The 23,563-nt window shown below is 44.6% G+C and overlaps 2 protein-coding genes across 9 annotated transcripts in view; one reads left to right on the top strand and one right to left on the bottom strand.

Annotated features, from left to right (window-relative positions):
• DMTF1 (cyclin D binding myb like transcription factor 1) overlaps nucleotides 1-3,695 on the top strand; it is a 44,276-nt gene extending 40,581 nt beyond the window's left edge. Inside the window, exons 15-18 of one of the 2 annotated variants that reach the window (XM_073238894.1) lie at nucleotides 363-518; nucleotides 1,063-1,440; nucleotides 1,985-2,123; nucleotides 2,352-3,695. In XM_073238894.1, the coding sequence (XP_073094995.1) occupies nucleotides 363-518; nucleotides 1,063-1,440; nucleotides 1,985-2,123; nucleotides 2,352-2,461 (783 nt within the window). In that variant the 3' untranslated portion in view covers nucleotides 2,462-3,695. The remainder of the gene's footprint in view (nucleotides 1-362; nucleotides 519-1,062; nucleotides 1,441-1,984; nucleotides 2,124-2,351) is intronic. The other variant, XM_073238895.1, reaches the window with a different exon arrangement.
• Nucleotides 1-20,729, bottom strand: part of TMEM243 (transmembrane protein 243) — a 152,614-nt gene extending 131,885 nt beyond the window's left edge. The window contains exons 1-6 of one of the 7 annotated variants that reach the window (XM_036990651.2): nucleotides 20,307-20,729; nucleotides 19,424-19,708; nucleotides 17,397-17,487; nucleotides 5,732-5,782; nucleotides 5,284-5,388; nucleotides 3,522-4,132 (exon numbers count right to left, since the gene is read on the bottom strand). In XM_036990651.2, coding sequence (XP_036846546.1) covers nucleotides 4,010-4,132; nucleotides 5,284-5,388; nucleotides 5,732-5,782; nucleotides 17,397-17,474 — 357 coding nt within the window. In that variant the 5' untranslated portion in view covers nucleotides 17,475-17,487; nucleotides 19,424-19,708; nucleotides 20,307-20,729 and the 3' untranslated portion in view covers nucleotides 3,522-4,009. The other 6 variants (XM_036990649.2, XR_012132334.1, XR_012132335.1 and 3 more) reach the window with 6 other exon arrangements.
• Between the last annotated feature and the right edge of the window lie 2,834 nt (nucleotides 20,730-23,563).

The raw sequence follows: 23,563 nt of genomic DNA, 5'->3' as shown, positions 1-23,563 counted from the left end.
CACATGGAAGAGTAAAGGGGAAGACTGGGTGTGCCTGTTACTGCACTGGGGGCAGTGACTTAGGCGTCCATGTCTTGGTGCCTAAAATAAAGAGCTGAGACCAGACCACGGTAGTGGGGAGTAAAGAGCAGGATAGAGGCCTTGTCTCTCTTGTTAAACCCCAGGTGGAGTAATACCTTAGTCAAGAATGTTATACCCTTCATTTTATTACTTGTTTGCACCTTCACAATTGATAAGGACATTTGTGCTAATAAATTATAAAGTCCCCTGTTTTGGATGTAAAGCTAGACTTAATGAGTACTAGTGAGTGTACTTAGTAGTCTGTTGTACCTGTGTTGATCTTATTTTTCTTTTTCCTTTAGTCTTTCCATTTACAACCCACTGGCACGCCAGGCACCTACCTACTTCAGACAAGCTCAAGCCAAGGCCTTCCCCTAACTCTGACTGCTAGTCCCACAGTAACCCTGACAGCTGCTGCTCCTGCTTCTCCTGAACAGATCATTGTTCATGCTTTATCTGTATGTTACCTTACTTGATTTTTCCAGTTTTTGTAGAGAAGATTGGCTAACCATTAAGTGTCAGAGATGACAGGATGTCTTCTAGTTTTTACTGCTATGGGAGAACCCACTTGCCTTCAGTAACAATATCTCTACAACAAAAAAAATGATTTTGTTTAAGCTCAGTTCAAGTATTTGAGTACCTGTTAGGGACCAGGATTAGTTGATAGAAAATACAAGAGCCAAAATAATACAATCCATTCATTTACACAATTTTTCCCACCAATGTCCCAGGAGCAGTATTTTACACCACCCTCTGTCTTCACTGGGGTTTATCCCTCATCCCGTGTCTCCTAACATGAGATGGCCTGATATTAAGAGAGCAAAGGCCCCGTGGGTAAAGAGCAGGCTTCTTGAAAAATAGTGGTAAGAATACTGCCATTCCAGAGGTGAGACATATGGGAAGGGATGGTAGGATACCACCTATGTCATTTGGTGCTTAGAACTCAAGTCTGGTAGGTACTTTTCCCTTTTGCTATTGATCGTTTTCTTTAACATTTTATAGCCAGAACATTTGTTGAACACAAGTGACAACGTCACAGTGCAGTGTCACACACCAAGAGTCATCATTCAGACTGTTGCCACAGAGGATATCACTTCTTCCATATCCCAAGCAGAACTGACAATAGATAGTGATATTCATTCTTCTGACTTTCCTGAGCCTCCAGATGCCCTAGAAGCAGACACTTTCCCAGATGAAATTCATCAGCCCAAGATGACTGTAGAGCCATCATTTAATGATGCTCATGTATCCAAATTCAGTGACCAAAATAGCACAAAACTGATGAATAGTGTTATGGTCAGAAGTGAAGAAATCTCTGACACCAACCTTAAACAAGAGGAGGAGTCACCTTCTCCTTTAGCCCGTGTATATGTCACTGAGGTAAGTTCATTCACAGAACAGCCTCTGGGTTGTGGGCCTTGAGTCTCAAACCTGCAGTTTACAAAGAATCTAGAAATAACTTACGGGGGATGACCTCTGGTATCATTTTTCTTCACATACACACAAAGTGCGAACCCCTGCCTGTGGCCTCATAAGTACCAGTGAACCAGCAGTGTTGCTCTCCTCCCAGTTGCTCACGAAAGCCTTTCCCTCTCTACCTCAAAAAGATGGAAGCATTTTCCTGAGGATGGTTAATAATAGAAGCTTGTGATTCAGCTTAGGAACCTTAACTCCCAGTGTAACCACATGGTTTCTTCTATATTCAGGGGACCTATAACTGAATTTGTTCTTTAGGGCTTTTCGTTAATACTTAGTAGAGTATGAGGTAATTACTTTTGTCCATTTTAAGACCTTTCATTTCTTTATATTCTAGTTTTTACATGGAATAATGTTTGAAAGTTAAGTCTTTCCAAACCTAAATATATTCGGGATCTTAAAACTAAGAAGGAATATGAGTCAGAATCTCATTTTTTAAATTATTTAGGATTTAGAGTCACCTACCATAGAAGAACAAGTTGATCAAACGACAATTGATGATGAAACAATACTTATTGTTCCTTCACCACATGGCTTTATCCAGGCATCTGACGTTATAGATACCTTGCCTCTGACAACTCTAACAGGTACTGTAATACAACTACTCCATCACGTGCCTGGTCAGTCTTAAGGGAATAATCAGGCAGCTATTTAATTCAGTTGTTTTACTCTTTGTTGATCCAACAGGAAAAATTTTAGTCATGTTAGAATTTATACTTTGGTAGAATACTTAGTCTAAATTCTTGACATGGATTAGAGAATATATACATTTATATATATATTTAAAATTGACTTGAAATTCAAACTCATTGCAGATCCCATACTCCAACATCATCAAGAAGAATCAAATATTATTGGATCATCATTGGGCAGTCCTGTTTCAGAAGACTCAAAGGATGTTGAGGATTTGGTACATTGTCATTAGGTAATTTCTTAGAAACAGGTGGTTCAGGCAAAGAAGCCACACTGTTCATTATAACATCTCCAAAGAAATGGGAGCAACCCCCAACAGGCTTAATTTTACCATTCCTCTAGCTTTTAAATAGCTACAGTGCTTAAGCCACATACACTGTTGCTGCTATGACTTTTTACCTCTTTTATATGTGTGTGTGTATATATATATATATACATCATCTGAGGTCTGGTCTTACACAGTGTGTAGTTAAGGGGAGTGTGGGGATCTTGACTGCCAAGATTCCTGTGACTAGTGTTACTTGTCAGCAGGGAGTTTCATTCACTTTAAAATTGCCGAAGTTTACTATTTTAAAAGCAGTGATAGTCATCTCTAAAGATCAGGCATGGCCACCCCCTATCCAGTCTCACGTAGGCCTGCTTTTATTTACAGAGGTCATATCAACACGGTCTAGACTTTACCAGTGACCTTTTCTTCAACAGAATTAAATATTGTTAGTTTGAGACTTGACCAGGATACAAGTAGAGACGTAGGTGGTGACTATATAGCAGTTATTTCTTGGTTTACCCATTGCTGACAGTGGGAGCTGACTGAGGCTGGGTAAAGAGGAAAGCATTAAAAAGGTTAAAATTCACTACAGTTTTTTTTAAATTACTTTTAAAGGGATCGTGGATGAGAGTTGTAACAAAACTCACCAGAAGCTGAGTTTTCTCCCCCCTCAGAACCCACTGTCAACAGTTTACAAAGTTTAGCACTTTGAAGTAAAATAGAACTAAATAGGAAAGGCAGTAAAGTTGCCTATCCTATAACATGACCATTTCTTACATGTTTTGTTTTGCTATATGAAATACCCAGAAAGTAGTTGAGGAGGTTATCAGAATTTGCTGTTCACTTAGAGCATTAGCTGATGGGGTGTGATACAACTTTTCCCTCTCAGGCAGTTAAAAGATTTGCTTCTGTAATGGAAGGAAACAAATCAAGAGTCATTCCTATATTAGAGAAGGTTAAGCCAAAACTAGCCTCTAGGGCTTTAATGAAAATAGCCCCTATAGAAAAGTCACAAAAAAAAAACTTGTATAAATTATTTTATTTATTATTGTAATTAGATCTTTACAATCAAAGTTGTCTTTTCACCATCTGTGTTTTGTTAATGTGAAATTACATTGTACTTATAAGCAAAAGTTGGTTGCCTAGGGAACAATTATATATTCAGTTTAACAGAAATAAAAGAATATTTGTCTTAAAATGCAAGATTGTTTGGTACATAGCCTTTCGCCATGCATACATTATAAAAATTTTTATTTTCCAAAGTGAATATTACTTGTGCTGTTTGAGCTTTAAGGGTTGGAATGTTGAAGTATAACATCAGCTCCTTAAAGAATAAGCAAGGTCGTTTATTATATGTTTACCCCACAAGAGGGGATTTAGATTTACAGTTAACATGAAAATCATGTACCAGATGTCTGCAGGAATTCTTCACCAGCCCTTATCCAGCTTCTCTTCACAGTCCTAATACATACAGCTTTGAAAAGACCTGGTAAGGATTTCTCCTTGGCAGCCTCACTTTCCCACATCATGGAAGTACAGGTTTGCACATATACATAACATGATGATAGAAAATAAGATATAGTAAATTAGATTTCTAAATTTCGGTTCTAAGTCTCCTTGTCGATACCAGTAGATCTAAAAGAAGAAGAATTAAAAGTCTTAAGTAATTACCACTGGGCTGAGTATTAAAAATTTTAAATACAACTAATTCTTTCTCCACTATGAACGATTTGATGTGTATATACCTTTTCCCCTAAGAAGTGTTTAATTCTTAGTTATGATTCAAGTAGTACCAACTCATTTTCCACATTGAAGTTATATTTCTCAGTTAACTTTGTTCTATGTTCAAACCAATAGAGTCCACCAATCATTTGGCAAGCCATCCAATAAAAGATATAACTTTTAGATATTAGAAGGAAGGATTACTCTTAAATTTGTATGACTGATTCAGACTGCCAATACAAAGTAAGGCTCACTATGCATACATCTGGCTTACAGACTAGATGAGTGTTAGCTGCCTCTGGCTTCCAGCTGTGGGTAGGAGGAGAGCTCCTCTGGCAGCCCTGCTCCAAAAGCTCCCAAAGGGGGTCGAGCCAGTGTTCCCTCAGGTCAGAGAGCAGAAGCAGTGAATTCAAAACTTCGAGATGTCCCCTGGTTTAATTTTAGTTCAGATAAGCACATTACTATTATGATTTTTACAGTTTTAGTTGTGATTCTGCCTCTCAAAGGAAATGAAACAGCCAACTAATAATGACTGACTGAATAATTGGTAAACACCCAACTGAGGATCCACCACCTTTATTTCATTACCTAACAGGCTTCTTTTATAGTAAAATTGAATGTTCCTGTGACAAGAATACAACTGTAGCTTTAAACTAGACTAATTCTGTGATTAAAATAAATAAATCCAGCATGCTGTATGTCTTCCCGTAAGAGCAGTAATGGCATTTCCCAAAGCCTAATGGGCCCTGGATGTAGGTCTTAAAGGAAGATGAACTAAGTAAATTACATCAAATCTTTGGCCACCCAAGTCTTCTATTTTTTGTTCTTTTCTTTCTGGTTATCAAGGGAGCAGTTTACCTTTAGGGTTACAACTTTGAGATTTAGAAGAAAAGCAGACTCAGATTCAAAACACTAACAATAATGAGAATTCTGACGTCTTTTGGGGGGAAGAAAGGTATAATTAGAGATACCCTTTCATAGAGACCCAGGGCTGACAACTTGTTCTAAACACTGCAACCTTCATCCCTCAAGGATACTCAATTTAAGTCCTAAAGAGTACTCACAAGTATGCAGGCAGTAATACTACTCAAAGAAATGCAGACAGCAAAAAATATATTCAGTGGTTTTGGAGGTAGTTGAGGGAAAACAAAAGCACTGATCAGCGTTACCTGTGTGAAGAGAAATTATGTCAGGCCTTAGGAGTGATTCTAAGACTCACCTGGCTGAAATCTCTACAGATAATGAACCAAGTCATTTGACTTGTACTACTACTTCACATATTCAGCTGGGAGGTGAGGGTGAACATCAGGTGAGCTAGTCCAGGCACGAACTGCAGTTTTAAGTGGTCATAAAATCAAAGCATTAACTATGACTGGAATACTTGACATCCTCAGGTACTGACCCCTTTTTAAGTGGGGTTTGTCTGGGTTTTTTGGAGAGTGAATTGAATCACTAAAGTTTTCAAAACTGGTGAAGAGCCTAGGTGAGATACAAAACAAAAAAGGTACTTACTAGAATCAGTAAGGATGTTAAGCTGCCAACAACTAAATTGATGATTCGATCCTGAAAGAGAAAAGAGTTTTTGAGCCATATGATCTATCCATGGCACTTTCAGAAAAATACAATGCCAGGCATTGGGCTGATTTAGCAAGAAGAAACCAAGCTTCTCTCTGAGCCTTACACATACATACACAACTGCAAAGGCAAAGTGTTCTGAGCCACTTTGGGAAGACGGGACAACTTGCCAGATGTTTCTTGAAGAAACAGGACACTTACACTGGTGTTTCTGAAGACTCAGAAGGACTTATTGGGAGAAAGGAGGCTTACAAATAACCCATGTGCTGCTGGGAACTACATGGGTGGAAGCAAAGAGACAGGAACACTGGGATGACCAGACACCAAGCTAGAGGATGCCAAGTGCCATCATGAGGTGTTCTTGTTGAATGTAATCTAAAGTGGATGCTAACGCTGGAAGGGATCACGGAATGCCAAGCCTGAAGACAGTCTCAGACCATCTAGTCCATTCTTTTTACAACTTATTTAATAGTACAACTCTTCAGTAAATAAAAGTACAGTCACCTGAATGAGGAGCCTGGGTCCTACTCACTGAGCTTGTCATTCTTGTCCTGACCCCATCCAACTCCACAGTCAGGTTTGAAAAACTTCTTAGCCAATCCTAATTTTACAGGTTAAAGTAAATTTAGGTCCTGAGAGTATGGTTGAATTCAGTGTTTGAAGTCATATAGGCAGTTAGAAGAAACTCTGAAATGGGATTCCTAAACCAAGGTCATTGGTTCGATAAAGCTTCAGTGACTTAAAAAGTTATTTTCAGAGCTTACAGAATAAGGTAATAATGGTTAAAGACCTGATTAAGAAACACTTAAGGCCAATAAGAATACCAATAGCTTTATTTCTGAGGAATCAAAGCTAACTGATGACTCAATAATCTTAAAGACTGGTAACATCTGCATACACAACTGCCAGATGTGGGATGTGACCAGCCAATAAAAAGCTCAGAGATGGGAAGATCACACGAACCAGCGCAGAGCTGCAACTGGACACTCATTTCCAAGTTGCCAGCATTTAGAGGCAAGAATCCAAAGAGTCAGGCAAAGGTGGGAGGGAAGAGTGAAAGCTGCATAATGTATTCTATTGGGTGTGCCTGATCTAACCAGGGACAAACCACTCTCCAGATGGAGTCCATGGCAATTGAAATGTCACATGAGACAAAGGAAACTGAACTCCAGGTACACCTTCACTGAACTAGAAGGACTCAGAACAGAACAGGTCTCAACAGCTGAAGCTAGGGCAGCCTACACTGCACACCAAGGGAGTCTGAAATGACAACCATCTGTTAGGGAGGAGACCCAGGGGCAAATCACTGATGACTACTGCCATACAAGACAGATGTGTGTGCCTCACTGTCTTTGTCTTATGAAAAAGGCTCAACTAAGCTCCTCCGGTGGATTCTGAGAAGTCAGGAATGTCTGCTCCCATCTCTTTATGAGCTCCCGGGATTTGCAACAAAAGTTTACGGAGGTCGGCACCTCACAACTGCTAGTGGAAAGGTTCAGGTGAGAGGCAGTCAAGAAGAATCACTAATAGCCAAACCACATGAAGTTGCCAACCCAGGATCAAAGCAGGGGGGAAATTGGTGATGGGACAGTAACTATGCCAAGAGCTGATACATTCTGTTAAAAAATCCTGGGATGAAATGGTATGACTATTTTACAAGTGACGAAACAGTGCATTCAAACTTAGCTGTTGATGGAATGAACAAACTCAGGTTATTTCTACTTCTCTAGCTAGTCTCTCTTAATTCAGATAATTTCTCACAGAAACTAGCTCTGTCTCTCCAATTTATTATTACCCTATTTCCACCAAAACTGTTCTCCCTTCCCAGAGTTTAAAACCTGTACTGCTGCTTGTTTTCACTCTCCAAGGAAGCTTGACAGATCATAATCAGCCTTGATCCTGACCCACGGAGAGGACAGGCTAGGGAATAGGAAATCCTTTCCAAAGACAATACTCTGCAAAAGGTTGAAAGATAGTCTTAACTCATACATACATAAATAAACATACACACACCCTTACATATACATATAAGCACATAAATTTGCCCAGTTTAGAGAGGAATTCTGCATACATTACTTCATTCATTGAAACATCATCTCAACTGTACCTCAATAAAACTGAAAAAAATTACTATATTCCAGATGCAAATACAACAATGAATAAAACTCTTTACCCTCCAGAAGTTTACACATTCAGAGCTCAAGAGAGCACTAGGGAGAAAGGAAGGAGGTACCTTGGGCAGCCCGGGAGAGACTATCAGAGAAAGTCAGACCTGAAAGAGGACTATCAGATGAACAAGAGGCAAAGAGAAGGTGCTTTATGAAGAAGGAGCTTGCACAGGGACCCCAGGGAGAACAAAAGCACTGCTGTTACGAAAAAGCAATCAGGGAAGTGGGGATAGCTGACAGCTGAGAGGAAAAAGACGGGGATGAGCCTGAATCCAAAGGAGTCTCATGTCTCCTCTTCCTTTGAAATGGGGAAGGAGAAAAAGATGGTTTGTACCTGAGACAGAAGGTAACCCTGTGAACCAAGAAAGGAACACAGCACCTCCATTTATCCACGCCTAACTAGTTTCAACGAGACTGACTTCCCCAAAGTCACACAGCCAGGTACCGGCGGAAGTCTCCTATCCAATGCTCTTTGCAAAATGCAAGCCTAGCAAGCAGTTAAAAGGTCTGAGAAGCATTAGATTAATATAAATGGACCCTAAAATTAGTTAAGAGACCAAGGTTCTCATCTCAGTTCTGCCACTCACTGACTACATGACTTTAAAAGGATCCCTGAACCCATTTGGGTCATCAAATTAGAAGACCTGGGCTAAATGGTTATCTGGTCCCTTCCTGTTTTAACAATTTATGGTTCTAGAATATCAGCCTCAGACTGCACTTGGGCCAGAGTAGGCCTACTCCCTAGCAGTCAAAACACAGAGGAGCCCTGACCTTGTTTGGTCTGGTCAGTCATTATTAACATCTTGATGTAAAACAGGTCCCAAACTGATTTCAAATACTCAGGTGTTAAAGGATGGCTCTGAGAGGAAAGTGGCATGCCAAATAATCAAAAGCGGGCAACCTGGAAGCATCCTGGCTCTAGACAGTTAGGAATGCTAACAAATAAAATGATGTTCAACCTGCCCTTTCTCCAGAAATTTATGTTTTGTGCTACTGGATTTAAAGGCTTGTGCTACTACAGTAAATAAAAAGAGCAAGACAAGGTTAATAAAGGGTTTGGGGAATGGTAACGAGTAAAAGGCTTTACATGAAAAACTGAGTAAAGAAAGCTTCCTGATTTAAGCTCACATGTGCACATTACGACTCCTGGCAGCCAAGAGGAATGTACAACAGGGTTTTTAAGTTCTTGCTAATAAAAGCAAGCACACTGGATTATTTCAAGAGGCAAACTTCTCCTGGGTCTAAGGACAGTTCATTGCATGAGTCTGTGCAAATACAGAGAATGCAACTAGCTACTTCATACACAGTCGTTTCTTATACTGACCCACAGAAGAGCTGAAAGCACAATGGCCCCAAAGGAGTGAGACGCGGGGTATGAGGCAGGAGGGCTGACAGGCCAGCATCCCAGCCTGACTGCTCATCCTTCAGAGTTTAACTTGTGGAAATTCCTTCTGGACACCATCCGTAAGCACCCCCTCTGGGGACATGTGAGATGTTCCTGTTTCAGGGCTTACAGGTCACATCACCCAGACTTTATGCTGACTGCATCAAATAAAAAACTACCGCCTGTCTCCTCAGTAGGACCAGCAGTTAATTAGCTAGTGGTGGGCAAGAGAGCCTACCTGTTTTCCTTCCCTAGAGCCTAGCGCACTGTGGCGCTCTGTCAGTCTTGGTCACATGAGAATCATAGAAGTGGCCGACAGCCTTTTCTTCAGAGGGCCTCTCACCAGTAGAGGCTACGCTCATCGGTCACCTAGGGCCTGGCTTGTCAGAAATCTCCAGCCTCCAGTCAGCACAGCGGGTGGCCTCCCTGCTCCAGGATGGGTGTACAACAGCACAGCCACGTGCCCAAAAGTCATGTTTTGCCAGCCACAAGGCCAACACCCAAAAGACTCCCAGGCTAGGCTTTACTGATTCCATGGAAAGAACAGCCGTAAACCATGGGCCTCTCCAGTGTGCAGCTTTCCCTGCTCTTGAGTACAAGCCCAGTTACTTATGTTCTGCTCGAGCAGAAACAAGCACTGGTTTCAGAGGCAGGACGGCAACTTCTGCTGAGGAACTCATCAGCGGTGCCTTGGCACTCCTGAGGAGAAGCAAAGCAGAACAGAAAACGTGCCTTGCAGAAAAGGGAAACCTGGATGCATGCTGCTATGAGGATACTCCGTGCCACACTCTGGAGGGAGACAGTGGAGAAGGGGTTGGGGTAAGACTGAGAATTCCATTTTTGGTGTTACTTCTGACTTTCTCTGCAACTCCATAGTAGTCCTCCGACATTGTCGCAGGTAGCCCCACTGACCCTCATCCGTCCCCCCAGGAAGCACTCCAGGTCAGTCTGCACATCTACAGCTGCCAAGTCCTGTTCAGCCGCTCCACATGGGCCAGTGCTCCCTGGATTGCGCTGAGCTCCCCCAGGCCCGAGGGGATCCCTTGCTGCCTCTGTGTCTGAACGCTATCCCCACTAGAGTCCACGCCACACACCTATTCCTCTCAGGTTCACTGGGCTGGGAGTCAGGGGACAGGGCATTCCCTGCTCCCCAGGCCACACTGAGAAGGCCCTCAGTATAGTCTCTGCTCTGGTCTGCATGTTTGTGTTGTCCTGAACACTCAGGCTGAAATCCTATGCCCTATGTGACAGTATTAGGAGGCGAGGCCTTTGGGAGGCCCACAGGAAGAGGATCAGTGTTTCAGAGAAGGGGCCAAAGCAAGCCCCCTCAGCCTTTCCAATATGTGAGGATATAAGTCCAAGTCTACAGCCTGAAAGAGGTTACCCAACCCTTACCCAACCATGCTGGCATCCTGATCATGGACTTCCAGCGTCCACACCCGTGAGAAAGAAACATCTATCTTTCAAGTAGTGACTCTGTGGCATCTTACTACACTGATAGACAGGGACTGCAATGGGGTATTGGAAGGGGGGGACTCAATAATATGGGTGAATGTAGCAACCACATTGTTTTTCTTGTGAAAACTTCATAAGAATGTGTATCAATGATACCTTAATTTTTTAAAAAAGTCTATCGTTTATAATCGCCCAGGCTGTGGTATTTTGTTATGCCTGATCGGACAAAGACATCCTCTAGTTTTAGAATGTATGTCCCCAGCAGTCTCCCACCAGCTGCTTCCTTCCTCTTCTCAGGCACTTCACTTACTGCAGCACCTGCTTTGCCAGGTACTTCTTCCTCCAACCCTCTCCTCACTGTCCCCGAATCTGCTCTCCCCCTACATCCACTGACTAGGTCACTGCCCACCTGCTGCACCAAAGCTCCCCCTTGAGGGCCTCCCTGCCAATCTTTGACCTCAGTGCCGGCAGTGTCAGCAATGCACCAAATACCCCTGGTGGATGTGTTCATCTGCTCCTGATGCTTTGAAAACCCAGTCCCGAGACACCCCCAAACAGCCTCTAAGCTCCAGCACTAAGCCTGCCCCACTCCCCACCAACAAACTGCCAATTTCCTCACCCATCTCCTCTATACCATGAGGTCTGGGAGGCTAAAGACTATGTCTTCCTTGCTCACTGTCAGATTCTAGGCCACTGCACAGGCGGCCTGAAACCAGCTCTCCACGGCACTTTCCATGCTGCACTTTGGCACAGGCCTGCACCCACCTAGAGGCAGGAGACCAATCCAAACAAAGCCATGTCATGTAGTATGGGAGCTGCCACTGCCCAGAGAGAAGGAATCCTCCTCCGATTGTACACAGATGCCACTGTACAGTGGGTGGTGGCACTGGACATTTCCCTCTGCCAACCACAGTGCCCAGAATATACCAAATAATCAAATATTAGTTGGAGGAATAAACTGAGTGCTACAAATTCATGTTTCCCCTGGGTCTTCACTGTATTTCCATGGCCTTTTACTTTGGGTGACTATTTGTGTGTCTCTCCAGAAAGTGATCTCAAGTTCCATGTCAACTCAGCTCCCCAATTCCACTCTTGAAACCAGTAAGTCAACTGACCTCCTTTGAAATATAGATGCCAAGAAGAAGAGAAAAGCCCCTCTTTCCCCTACTTCCATTCCTTCCCACCTGGAAAGGTCCGGAAGTTGACTTGCTTCTCTGCCAATCCCGCACCTAATTCCTGGCTTGATTATCTCTGTCCTCATCTCTGTGTTGAATCTCTCTCTCATGGAGTCCATCTCTGGTCTGGCCCCAAAATCTCAATTCTCTCCAACATCAGAGGAATCTTCCATTCACCCTGCTTCCCACTTAAATGTTAATAAGCATTCATTTGCCACTGTACATGCTAAGTATTAGGAAGAAAATAAAACAGGGTAAATGAAGAGTGACCAGGGTGGTGATAGAGGGCTATTTATAGAAAGGAAGTTAAGGAATCCTTTCTGAGAATGTGACATTTGAGCAGGGGCCTTTATATAAAAAAGGAATGAAACGTGCAAGGATCTGGTATTGCAAACAAGCCAGTGCAGTAAGTGCAAAGGCCCGGCAGGAGTGGGCTTGTGAACTGGAAGAAAAAAGGCCAGGATGACTGAAGCTTAACAAGGAAGGGAGAGGGAAGAACAAGGATTTGTTTAATGCCCTTCTATCTTCCCTGAAGTACATATATATGCTCCATGAGAAACGATACACCATCTGGCACATAGCACATTTCCTGGGATGTGTTGAAGAATACAAACATACACACTCAACCCACAGCCTCCAGAAGAAAATCATACTCCTTGAATGCATAGCATTCAAGGCTCTTCACCAGCACCGCCCTTCCACTGACCCTTCCTCCCAAGTTCTAGAGTCCAGTCCCAAGGGAATGCTCACATTTCTCTCACCATTTCCTGTACTTTCCTGCTTCAATCCCTTTGACACAAGCTGGACCCCCTGCTTGGGATTCCCAGTCATCTGTCAAAAATCTTAACTTCTGCTTCTAGTCTAAGACTCAAAGCCCTCTGATCTGATGTCTCCCGTAGAATTATTCCCTTCCTCCATGGTCCCTTGCACTCTGCTCATCCTTTCATTAAAAAGCACTATCCCATTTTTAAATTCAGTACTTACCCTTCCAAGCCCACAGTCTCCAGATCACTGAAGACAGCAATTATCTTCTCTTGTGAGGAACAGAGGAGAAAGACAATCTGTTCAGCACATCCAAAGGGCACCACTTCCTGCCATTGTTAATCAGGACTGAGTGATTCAGACCCTTGAGCCACATCCCACAATTCTTCATCCAAAGTTTTGTACTTATCAAACTTAAGGTTTCCCACACCATAAATAAAAGGCAATTCTTAGGAATGATTTTCCCTTTTCTTCTTCCAAATCACAGTGGAAAACTTCTTGTCTGGAAAGCTCTGGAAATGGCCCAGAGGCCTAAGGGGCAGCCCTCTAGGAATAAACATTCTGAGAGGACATGAATTGCAGGAAGAGGTTTGCATCCTGTTGGATCAAGACCTGATGGGGTCTAACTAGTTCCTCCAGAGCTGCAGGGCTCTAAGGAGGAGCTTCCCCTCATGCTGCTGCCAGAGGCATAGAGACAGCTTCCACCGGGTGAAAAGCTAGGAGACACCTTGCCTCACTAGGTAACTCTAGGAAAACTGAACTCTGATCACAGGTCCAACAGTTCTGCTACTTTCTAAAGAAACACCGGACTCTGAACGGTGCTTGGAGCAGAAGATAAGAAAGGATTCTGGAGAATGCAACCCCCTCACCCCCCACTTTACACTCTTCAAACTCCTCAGGATTGCCACTGCTACATGAAAATCTGAACACCAACTTTTCCCTCATTTCTATCTAGAGAAAATATATAGACATTTTTTAAAGTTCTTATTTCACAGATTCACATTTCAAAGCATCTTTCAGTTGTGAATCTTCTACCAGTTTCTCCTCATAGGTTCATGCACTTGAAATACATTATTTTCACTGAAGCACCACTATGGAAATCAGATCACAGTAAAAACAGAAAACAAACCTAGTCCACATGTTTAAGGGCAAAATGATCCCTAGGGTTGGTTGGTACCCACAGCTAGTGCCTGATTTTTATGTGCTCTGGCCTTCAACAGAAGGCATAATGCATAGACCATGAAGTTAGGAGCCGGACATCTGATTTAGATTTATTCTCCCTGCCTGTGGCCTTGGAAGTCACTCAATTTTTAAGCCTAAGTTTTCATATTTATACAATGATCAAATACGCAGGGTTGCAGTAAGAATTCAGAGACAGTACATGTAAAAGCCCCTAGAACAGAGTAACATTTAGCAGAAATTCGGTAAATGATTGCTAATATGGTATTAGCACTATTTCTACCACATCTAATGGGGTGTCTTTCCAATGAGAGATTAGGTCCTTAGAGAAGAGTGGGAACTGAGTGGGCACCATGCCCTGACCCCAATTTCTAGGGCAGCTCCAATTTCAAATGCATTCCTCATTCCCACAGGGACACTCAAGTTCGTCAGTCCACGTGTCCCTGTGTCAGATCAGAAAATATCACTATAGTTAATTAACATGGCCTGTCGACTGACAGTAAGAAAAAAATAACTCAATTGAATAGAACCAGCCTATTACCAGAGACCAGCAAAAAAAAATGTCTACAGAGAGCAAAACTCATCTGAGAAGACAGACCTCAGTTTAACTTTTTATTCAATATTGTATTACATTTACTATGGCCTCTTTACTGAAGCTCAGCAAGGAGAGGAGAGAGCATGAGCACCTGCAACACCATTTCCTGCTTCGAAATCCTGCATTTCAGGTTTCTGAACACCAGCCCTCACCTTTTACTCTTGGTCCAGGATGCCCCAAGAAGAGAGTTTACTATTTGGTGATGCTAACTTCTCACTCAAACCTGGGGAAGACACTGCCTAGTGCTAGAAGGCTGGAGAAATACTGGGACTGGTCCTGATCCTCAAGGGCTTATACTCTGGTGGGGGAGGTAAGATCTATACAAATCCCTCACAGCCCAAGGAGTAAGTGCCAGTGGGCATCTCTGACCACCAGGCTCACAGGGGAGAATCATGGCTGCAGGCTGGGTTGTAAGGCAGGGGATTAGACTGCACAGGACCCAGGCAGCTGGAGAAGAGTGGGCACCACTGAAAGAATGGGATCTGCCACAAGCCGGGTGGCAGCTGCAGGGAAGTGGTCCACCAAGAGGCGCCAGCCTGGAATGGGCTTCCACAGAGCTTGCGTGACCAGGGATGCCAGCCCTCCATCTGCACCAGCATCCTCTGAGGAGCCTTCCAAACTACAAATGCCTGTCCCAAACCCCAGGGACCCCCAGTCGCCTGGCCTGGGAGTGGGGGATGAAAACTTACTACAGTAGGAAAAAGAAAAGACCATGGTATCCATCATCCTAAACAGTTTCTCCAGCATAAGAAACGGCAACTTAAAGTGGTCTGGCAAGCTGCATGACGGGCAAGGGGACAATGGATGCAGTCCGCTGGGAGATGAGCTCTCTTTCAGGGAGCCAGCAGCTGTGGTCAGAGGATCACCTAGAAGCTCTGTCAAGAAGACAGCCTCTGGGGCTCTAGGCGGAGGGAGGGGTGGCAGGCCTAGTAAGTCTAGCCACAGCTTTGTTCTTAATCAGTCAGGAACCCGCTCACCCCTAACCCTCAACTCAGGGAAGAGGAAGCACTCTAATCTTATGCTGTTATTTGCAGAAGCCAAATGCTCCAAATTTGAACTGCTTGGACTATGGGTCATTAGAAAACCTTATGTTTCACTGCTTTTATTTGCTTTGTTTACAGGGAAAGGAAGGATGCAATAAAAATGCTTTAGTACACGAACCTTTAGATTTTAGAACAAAAGATCTAAGCTTCGGGGCCCATTAACTTACCCTCTACACAGTGGTTCCCCCCCATATTATCTGAGCTCAGTGTACGCACCCTTCCCCAAAGCCACTCCTACATCACATCCAATTGATATAAAAGGGGCAAGAACTGTCACCATCCTTCTTAAAGGATGAATCGCTTATTTTGTCATCAGTGAAAAATCAGTATAAAAGGCTGGTTTAGAAACCAGTTTACCCCCCTTTCAGTCAAGTGCAGCATGCCTCCTCCTCCCGCGTGCATGAGCTGTGGGACACTGGTTTGCTTTCTCCCCCAGATGGAACCATCCCCTCCCTCTCCTACCAGGTTCACTAATCTAGACAGACCGAAACTGATTTCAGGTGGTAAATCAGCCAACAAGCAAACCAAATCAAGCCTGACTCACAAGCCCTACAGGATAAGCTTACTGCCCTTCCATTACATAGACAGACAGCCCCAAATGTGTCTTGTCCTAAAGAAGAGTTAGGGGGGTGACTATGTCCAGGTTCTAGTTCACACAAAGGGAGGGAATTGGAGGGGAACAGGGAGCAGAGGAGGGAGCTTCCTAAGCTTGTCCCACGAAGGATCCTGTGGGGGAGGCAAGAACTGGGTATGGCACTGGGCCCTTGCCGAAAGGCTGTGCCACCAAAATCCTTCAGAAGTACTTCTTACACACTCTTTCCAACTAAGGGCCCAAAAGAAACAAGCACATTAAAGGTTCTGAAAAGTTATAGTATAGAGGAATGTTTCCTAAACATGACTACGGAACCACCACAACTATTCACCTGCTTTAGCACTGCACCATCCAATATGGTAAACTAGCTCCACATGGCTACAGAGCACCTGTAGTGCGGTTAGCCCAAACTTAGATGGGCTCTAAGTGAAAAATGCACTAGAAAAGGAATGTAAAAAAATCTTTACTTTTTATATTGATTATATATTGAAATAATAGTATTTCGGATGTATGGAGTTCAATAAAATGAATTTTACCTGCCTTTAATACAGCTACTAGGACATGGAAAAGCATGTGTGTGGCTCATGTTATATTTCGATTGGATAGTGCTGAACTATAGCACAGGCTTAGAAACCTCAGCTATATCATATTGTCTTGGCATCTGTGCATTTTTCACCTGAAAGAGATGTACATACGACATCCCAAAACTTGGAAATGGATAAAAACAGACGAGAAAGCACCTGGGCATCCTGACCAGAATTCATAAGCTAGCCCACCTAACAATATTATGTCCACAGATATCAAGGAGTGAGGAATACTTTCTCACAAAGGATGAACATCTTTCCTTTTTTGTCTGTTATCCCTTAGGTACTTCTGTAACGACAGAGAACTGTTTCACTGTCTTTTGCTCCATGGCTCGCTCTCTTAAATATCCTAAATATCATGCTAAAGATTAAGTTTGGAGTTTGGTAACTGAGATCAAAATGAGCACCCAGTACAGATGAAGACAGAAGTCCCTCAGGCACAGCCCAGAAGGATGCTCTCAGGGCCACTGAGTTACGTATTTACTGTCCTAGTGGATCACAGTATCTTTCACTCACTCCATGATTTGGGGCAAACCACCTCACCTATTTCCTGTGAAGGGGCAATAGGTATGACAACGCCTCCGGTGCTTTTAGAAGTAGGTAGCAGACTGTAAATTTACTTACTTACTATCCTAGTCAATTCATGAAAGCTGGTGAAACGTTACCAGAAAGCTAGTTGTGTGACAAAACAAGTAGCCCGCTTTCCTGTTCAGCTTCCTCAGTTGTACAGCAGGAGTAACCATCTTACAAAGGAACCTGCTGAGCAAACAAGGTAAAGCTGAGTGACTAGCTACCGCGTGGCTCTGAGAAACAGAACCCACCCACCCCCACGGGCTTCAGTCATTTTTGCCTTGACGTTAGGCACTTTACCTAAAGCTCTGGTCCTTTCTAGATTAAAAAACTGAAAGACTATTGTAAGTGTGATAAAGCAAATAAGATTACTGAAAGCTCAGATGACCTGTAAGACTATGACAGGAAGTGAGTTTTCCACTATCTGGATTTTTCTCCTCAGAAGTGGAAGTTCATTAATAGTAAGGTTTGGCTGTAAAGTGACTGTTGTGTCCAGTTTCCTGGCATCTGAGAGAGCAAGCTGGGTCTCTCAGGTCCCCCAGGAACCCTTGCTCTGGCAGTGCCTGTGCTCTGTTGGGGATGGCTCCTCCACAACGTGTCCTAGCCACTGATGAGGCCCCGTTCCTGTGCCTTACCTACTTCAGGTCCTCAAAGAAACTCATGTGCTGTCATCAAACAGATGCCTCCTTTAGATCTGGCATCCCGATTTGTAAGAAACATGATGCTTTCTCTCATCCTCAGACCAGAGGCCTCTCTTCTCGGTTCTGTACAATTTCTCTATGTCCAACCATTCTATCAGCCTCACACAGGGAATCAAATGGAGTATTTTTGAGATGTGGAATTATCTTTTTTTTTCTGAGTAGCTGAATCTCAGTTACAGTGCCTGAAGTAGCCTAAGTAATGCCCAGACTATATACTCTTGAACTAAGTATGCAATCAATAGAAACATATTCGTAATAAAAAGTTCTTAGATCAGTTTCAAATGGATCATAGGCAACAGGCAACCTACAATCATTGACTATTTAGGCCCAAGCCAGTCAGAAAACATAAATATTTTTAATTACCTATATAAATCAACAAGTCCACTACCAAGTCATACACCTCAGTATTCAGGAGCTATTGGGAAGGTGTGTGTGGTGGGGAGGTAGATGGAGTTAAAGGAAGTCAGAATTCTGCATCACCCAGAACCCTAACCAGTGGACTAGGGCACATGGGAGACACTGAACTTAGCTCATGGGACAGCTGAACAGCCAGATGCTCTGGGTCCAATCCCTCAAGCAGCTAGCTGTTTCCACTCTCCAGGCCCCAAATTCTTTACTTATCAAACCCCACTTTAGGGGCATTCACATCTGAAAGCCCAAGGCTACCAGATTCTGAGTGAAGAAGCTGAAAGCATTTTGTCAGGGGTCAAAGACCTCCAATGCCACTTTCTAGGTCGGGGGGTGGGGGGAACCAGACAAATCTTGCCCAACAAGATTAAAGATCAGACTCAAAGCTAATGCTGAGGATAGGAAGAGCTCTCTTCAGTTACTGGCCCAGGACATCACATGATTAAGATTGTAAAAGACACTATACTTTTAAAAAGCCTAAAATAATGTACCATAGCTTGCCCGGCTCCAGAGACCCTTTGGTGGCTTCCTGGAACAGAACGCCAGCAAAGCAGCCCACAATTTCACACCCGTTTCTCTGCTTGGCTGCCTCAGCAGAAAACCCTTAACGGCTCTAAATAAACACCAATCAGTAGCACCTTCCTCCTTCGGCTTTTTTCCGAAGCTGTAGCGGTACATCTGAAGCCTCTTGAAGGTTAGCACTTCAGCTGGACAGGCAGGTGTGCAAACACACCCTCCAGAAAGCGCTTCCCCACTCCCCTAAAGGGCCCTCAGCAGCAAAGAACTTTCAGAATTTTTTTCTACCCCTACTCTTAAAGGCTTTCCGGCAACCCTGGCCCAAAAAGGAGCCGAAGATCAGGGCAAACGTCTTGAGCGGGAAGCGGGGTTAAAGAACCACCTTTTCTTCCTCCAAGTGCCTTAGATGCTGCAGAAGGGCGGGCCAGGACTCTGGGTCACAGGGCAGACAGACACACAGCCACACACCCCAGGTCCAGAGTCCCGTGCGCACTCACCTTGGCCGACGTCTCCCCGAACAGAGGTCTGTTGTCCAGGCCCCCGGTGCCGTAGGTCCTGGTAGAAAAGTCCTCCATCTTGGGGTTTCTTCACTCTCCCCAGGCCACTCAAAACGGAGCCAGCATTACCTCCCGCGGTCTCGGCCCCGACTCCCAAGCCGTCGACTCACAAAGCACTCATGGCCGCAGGCCGGGGATCCGGGACCTCCGGCGGTGCGGGCGCGCTCAGGCCCGGGGGACGAGGCCGCGGCGGCCCGGCCGCGCTCCCCTCCGCATCCTGAGCAGCTGCCGCATAAGTGAAAGGAAACAAACACCGCGTGGCCGACTTTCGGCGGGACGCCGCCGCCTGGGCGGCCCCTGCTTCCCCAAATCTCAGCGCTCCGCCGTCCGCCCCGCGCCACAGCGTCCCCGGGCGACAGTCGCTCCCAGACCTCGCCGCCCCGTTTCCTGCGCAGTAATTCTCCAGGCTCTCTAAATTTTCCGGTGAGCACAGAAACCCTCACGCTCGGGGCGGTGGGGGGTGCGGGGCAACTTTTTAACATTTGAATATATTACCAGCAGGTGTGCAAGCCTTCTCCACCTCTCCACCCGCCAACTTCCGAGCAGCGGGATAAGCGACGCCCGAGCACAGCCGCGCGCCCCGCGGAGCCCTCCCGCAGCACGGGGTCCTCAGGCCGCGCCAAGCAACTTGGCTCCCCCCATTTGTTGCATCTACCGCGGCCCGGCGTGCGCTTCGCGGCTTTCCTCGCGCTCTCCGCGGAAGTCGCGCCCGCAGCAGCCGCCGGGGCAGAGTGAGCGGAAGAGGATCCCGCCTGGGCTGCACAGATTGGGCGCCCGCCCGGCTCCCCGCGCCCCGCACCCGCCTCGCGTCCGCAGGCCAAACCTCGGCGTCCTCAGCCGCCAGCACGCCGGGGAGTCCTGCCGCGAGTGGGGCTGCCGGTGTCGGATCCCGTGCGGAGGCTCGGAGACGCGGGCGATTCACGTCCGGAGGAAACCTTCCCGGGTGGCGAAGAGCAGGCGGCCGGTCCCCTCGCTCTTCTGTCGGCCCGGACCCAAGGCCACCGTCGCAAACCGACTCCGCCCGCCCGGGTTACGTCACGGCCGAGGCCACCAATCCCGCGTGCCCAGGCGCTGCATTGGTTGCGGAGCTTTATTTCTCTACGCCAGTTTATGTCTGTAGGACAACCAATCCCTGGCTGCACATCCTCAGCTTCTTGAAATTAGCGTCTGCGCGATCCACATGGTCAAAAAACTTTTTCTGAAGACAGCTTTGCCTTTGGAAAGAAGCATCTTAAAAACAATTGGCCCACCTTAAGCACCCAGTCTTTGCACAAGTAAGACTGAACGGTGGGGTCACTGATAAATTTGGTTAAGGTTGTTTCTGTGTTTGTCTTGTTTTCTCCTGTAATGGGGATCCTATGTCGTTTGCAGAAGCAGTCGAGAGGAGATACGTACTAAAATACTTCTTTGACTTGTCCACTCGTCCTACTAGTGGTGGTGCTGACTAAGCTTGTTAGCGGCCCCGAAGAACGCTCCATGCTTCTCCGGGTTTTAGAACACAGAGAACTGGAAGTAGACAAGTCTCATAGGTAACGTAGCGTCACTCTGTATTTGGGGTGCTTTATATGTATTAGGAAACAAACGCAACCACGCTAGGTTTCCTGGACACTATAACTCCTAGACTGAAGACAGCTCTGACAACGTTTCTGTGAAGTGAGATCCCGTGTTGGGATGTTATAGCCACACTTAGAGTCCAAGCAAAGATTCCAAGTGGTCCCTCAACAGTTTAGGACAAGGGATTAAGACAAGAAGTGGAGTAAGAACCACGTAACTATAAATTTGGAATTTGCAACACTAAGTTAAATCATATATGGTGCATATCTGATCTACCAGTTACATATTTTCTAGACGATCTCCTCTTTGTTCAGGACTTTTTGTTATAACAATGCTACACAACCCTGCATCCACTTCTATTAGAAGATTAACTAGCCCAACAGATAACTTTATTCACTCACATTTGGCCACATTCATTGAACAAATACTTTTGAGAACCAGCTGTATACAAGGCAACCACCAGACAGGGTGGTACAGTGATTAAGAGACAGGCAGATACAGTGGCTAACAGCACACAACCTTCGAAGGTGATCACATCTGCCCTCAAACCCTAATGCCACCACCTGCAAGCTACATTATCTTGAGCAAGTTATCGACCCTCTCTTTAGCTCCTTTCCTTATGTAAAAAGTAAAGATAATAAAAACAAATAGAACTAGAATACCTAACTTAAGTGGCTTTAAAAAGAAATATTTCATAGAGAACATATGACATCTGGCAAGTAATTATCCTAATGGTGTTTAGCCAGTCAAATTGACTAATATCAACAAGACAAGAAATAACAAATGTTGGTGAGGATGTGGAGAAAAGGGGACCCTCCTACATGCTGGTTGGGTTGTAAACTGGTACGGCCACTATGGAAAGCAGTAGGGAAGTTTCTCAAAAAACTTAAAATAGAAATACCATATGACCCAACAATTTTCTTCAGGGAGTTTACCAGAAGAAGACAAAATCACTAATGCAAAGAGATACACACTCCCTATGTTTACTGCTGCACTATTTACAGTAGCCAAAATAGGGAAGCAATCTAAGTGTCCATCAATAGATGAATGGGTAAAGAAGTGGTACATATACACAATGGAATATTACTCAGACATAAAAAAGAATGAAATCTTGCCATTTGAGACAACATGGATGGACCCAGAGGGTATCATGCTAAATGAAATAAGTCAGAGAAGGAAGACAAATACCATATGATTTTACTACTTATATGGGGATCTAAATAACAAAGCAAATGAACAAAACAGAAATACTCAAACACAGAACAGACTGGTAGCTGCCATGGGGGAGGTTGCAGGAGTGAAATAGGTATAAGGAAAAAAAATAGAATGTTTGATATCTTGATCGGGGTGATGGTTCAATCAGTTTATACACATCAAAATTCATCACACCATACACTAGGATTTGTGCATTTTATTGTATATTCAATAAAAATAACAGTAAAAAATAATTTTAAAAAACAAATGGTGTTTGTCACAAATGGTGATGAGTGCTATGATCTGGACAGTAGGGGCAACTATGGGGATACACCACAGGGCCCCCACTAGCTTCAGGAGGCAGGGAAAGCCTCCAAGAGCCTCCTAAAGACCCCAGAGAGGCCAGATATCTGAGTAGGTTGATTTGAGGAGGAGGCTTGAGCCCCAGGTAATAACCCTATCACTCCAGAGCTGCTTATTCTCTTCTCTCATCAACTTTCTGTGCCTCTGAGCCATCCTTTTATCCTAAAAGCCAGCTTCCTCATGATTAGTACTCCCAAAAATGTCACCTTGCATATGGCTTTAGCTTGTTTCAGTGCTAAACTCAGTGAAAATGGATCTGATTGGGTTTTTGCCCACCACTGGTTTGGAGATACAGTCTCTATTTTCCTAGTTCAGATTCTCACCAGAAATTTTGATCAGCTGAGTCCAGATACAGATTGGTTTCTAGTTGCATCAGATCCTCCACCCCCAACCAGCCAACAGGTGGGACCAGGTAGCACATACATCCTCTAAGGCCCAGGTAGCACATACATCCTCTAAGGCCCACGTGCTTCAGCAGAGTGGGCCAGAGGATTATTTAAATACAGAGGAGCATGTGCCAGGAGAGCGTTACCCAGTGTGTGGCAGCTCATGGTGTGGCCCCAACACCACCAATCTGACAGCCCTGAGTGTCAGAAATGAGCTTCAGTCCTCACCTAGATCTACTGAATCATAATCTGCAGAGGATCCATATGCACATTGAAGTTTGAAAAGCACTTCTACGCTCCTTTAGTTTTCCAACTCAGCCTCAGGCCATATACAAGACCCACCAATCCCAGCATCTTGTTTCCCAGTCTTCATTGTGCTTCAGCCACTCCTTCCAACGCAACATTCTGGACTTTGTCAACACCCAACATCGCACCAGACAGACCATTTAGTAAGCCTTATCTTCTGGTTCTTCCAGTTCACTCACTCCTTCACTCCTGTCAATCTTTGACCATTAGTGTCTCTGATACTTTGGTGTCTGACTTTCTCCCAGTGGATCTGCTCCCTTTTCACTTTTCGCCGACT

Source organism: Manis javanica, chromosome 6 (assembly GCF_040802235.1).
Source record: "Manis javanica isolate MJ-LG chromosome 6, MJ_LKY, whole genome shotgun sequence".
NCBI classification, from domain to species: Eukaryota; Metazoa; Chordata; class Mammalia; order Pholidota; family Manidae; genus Manis; species Manis javanica.
The sequence above is the reverse complement of the archived record's forward strand: the minus strand, read 5'-3'. Positions and strand labels throughout refer to the sequence as shown.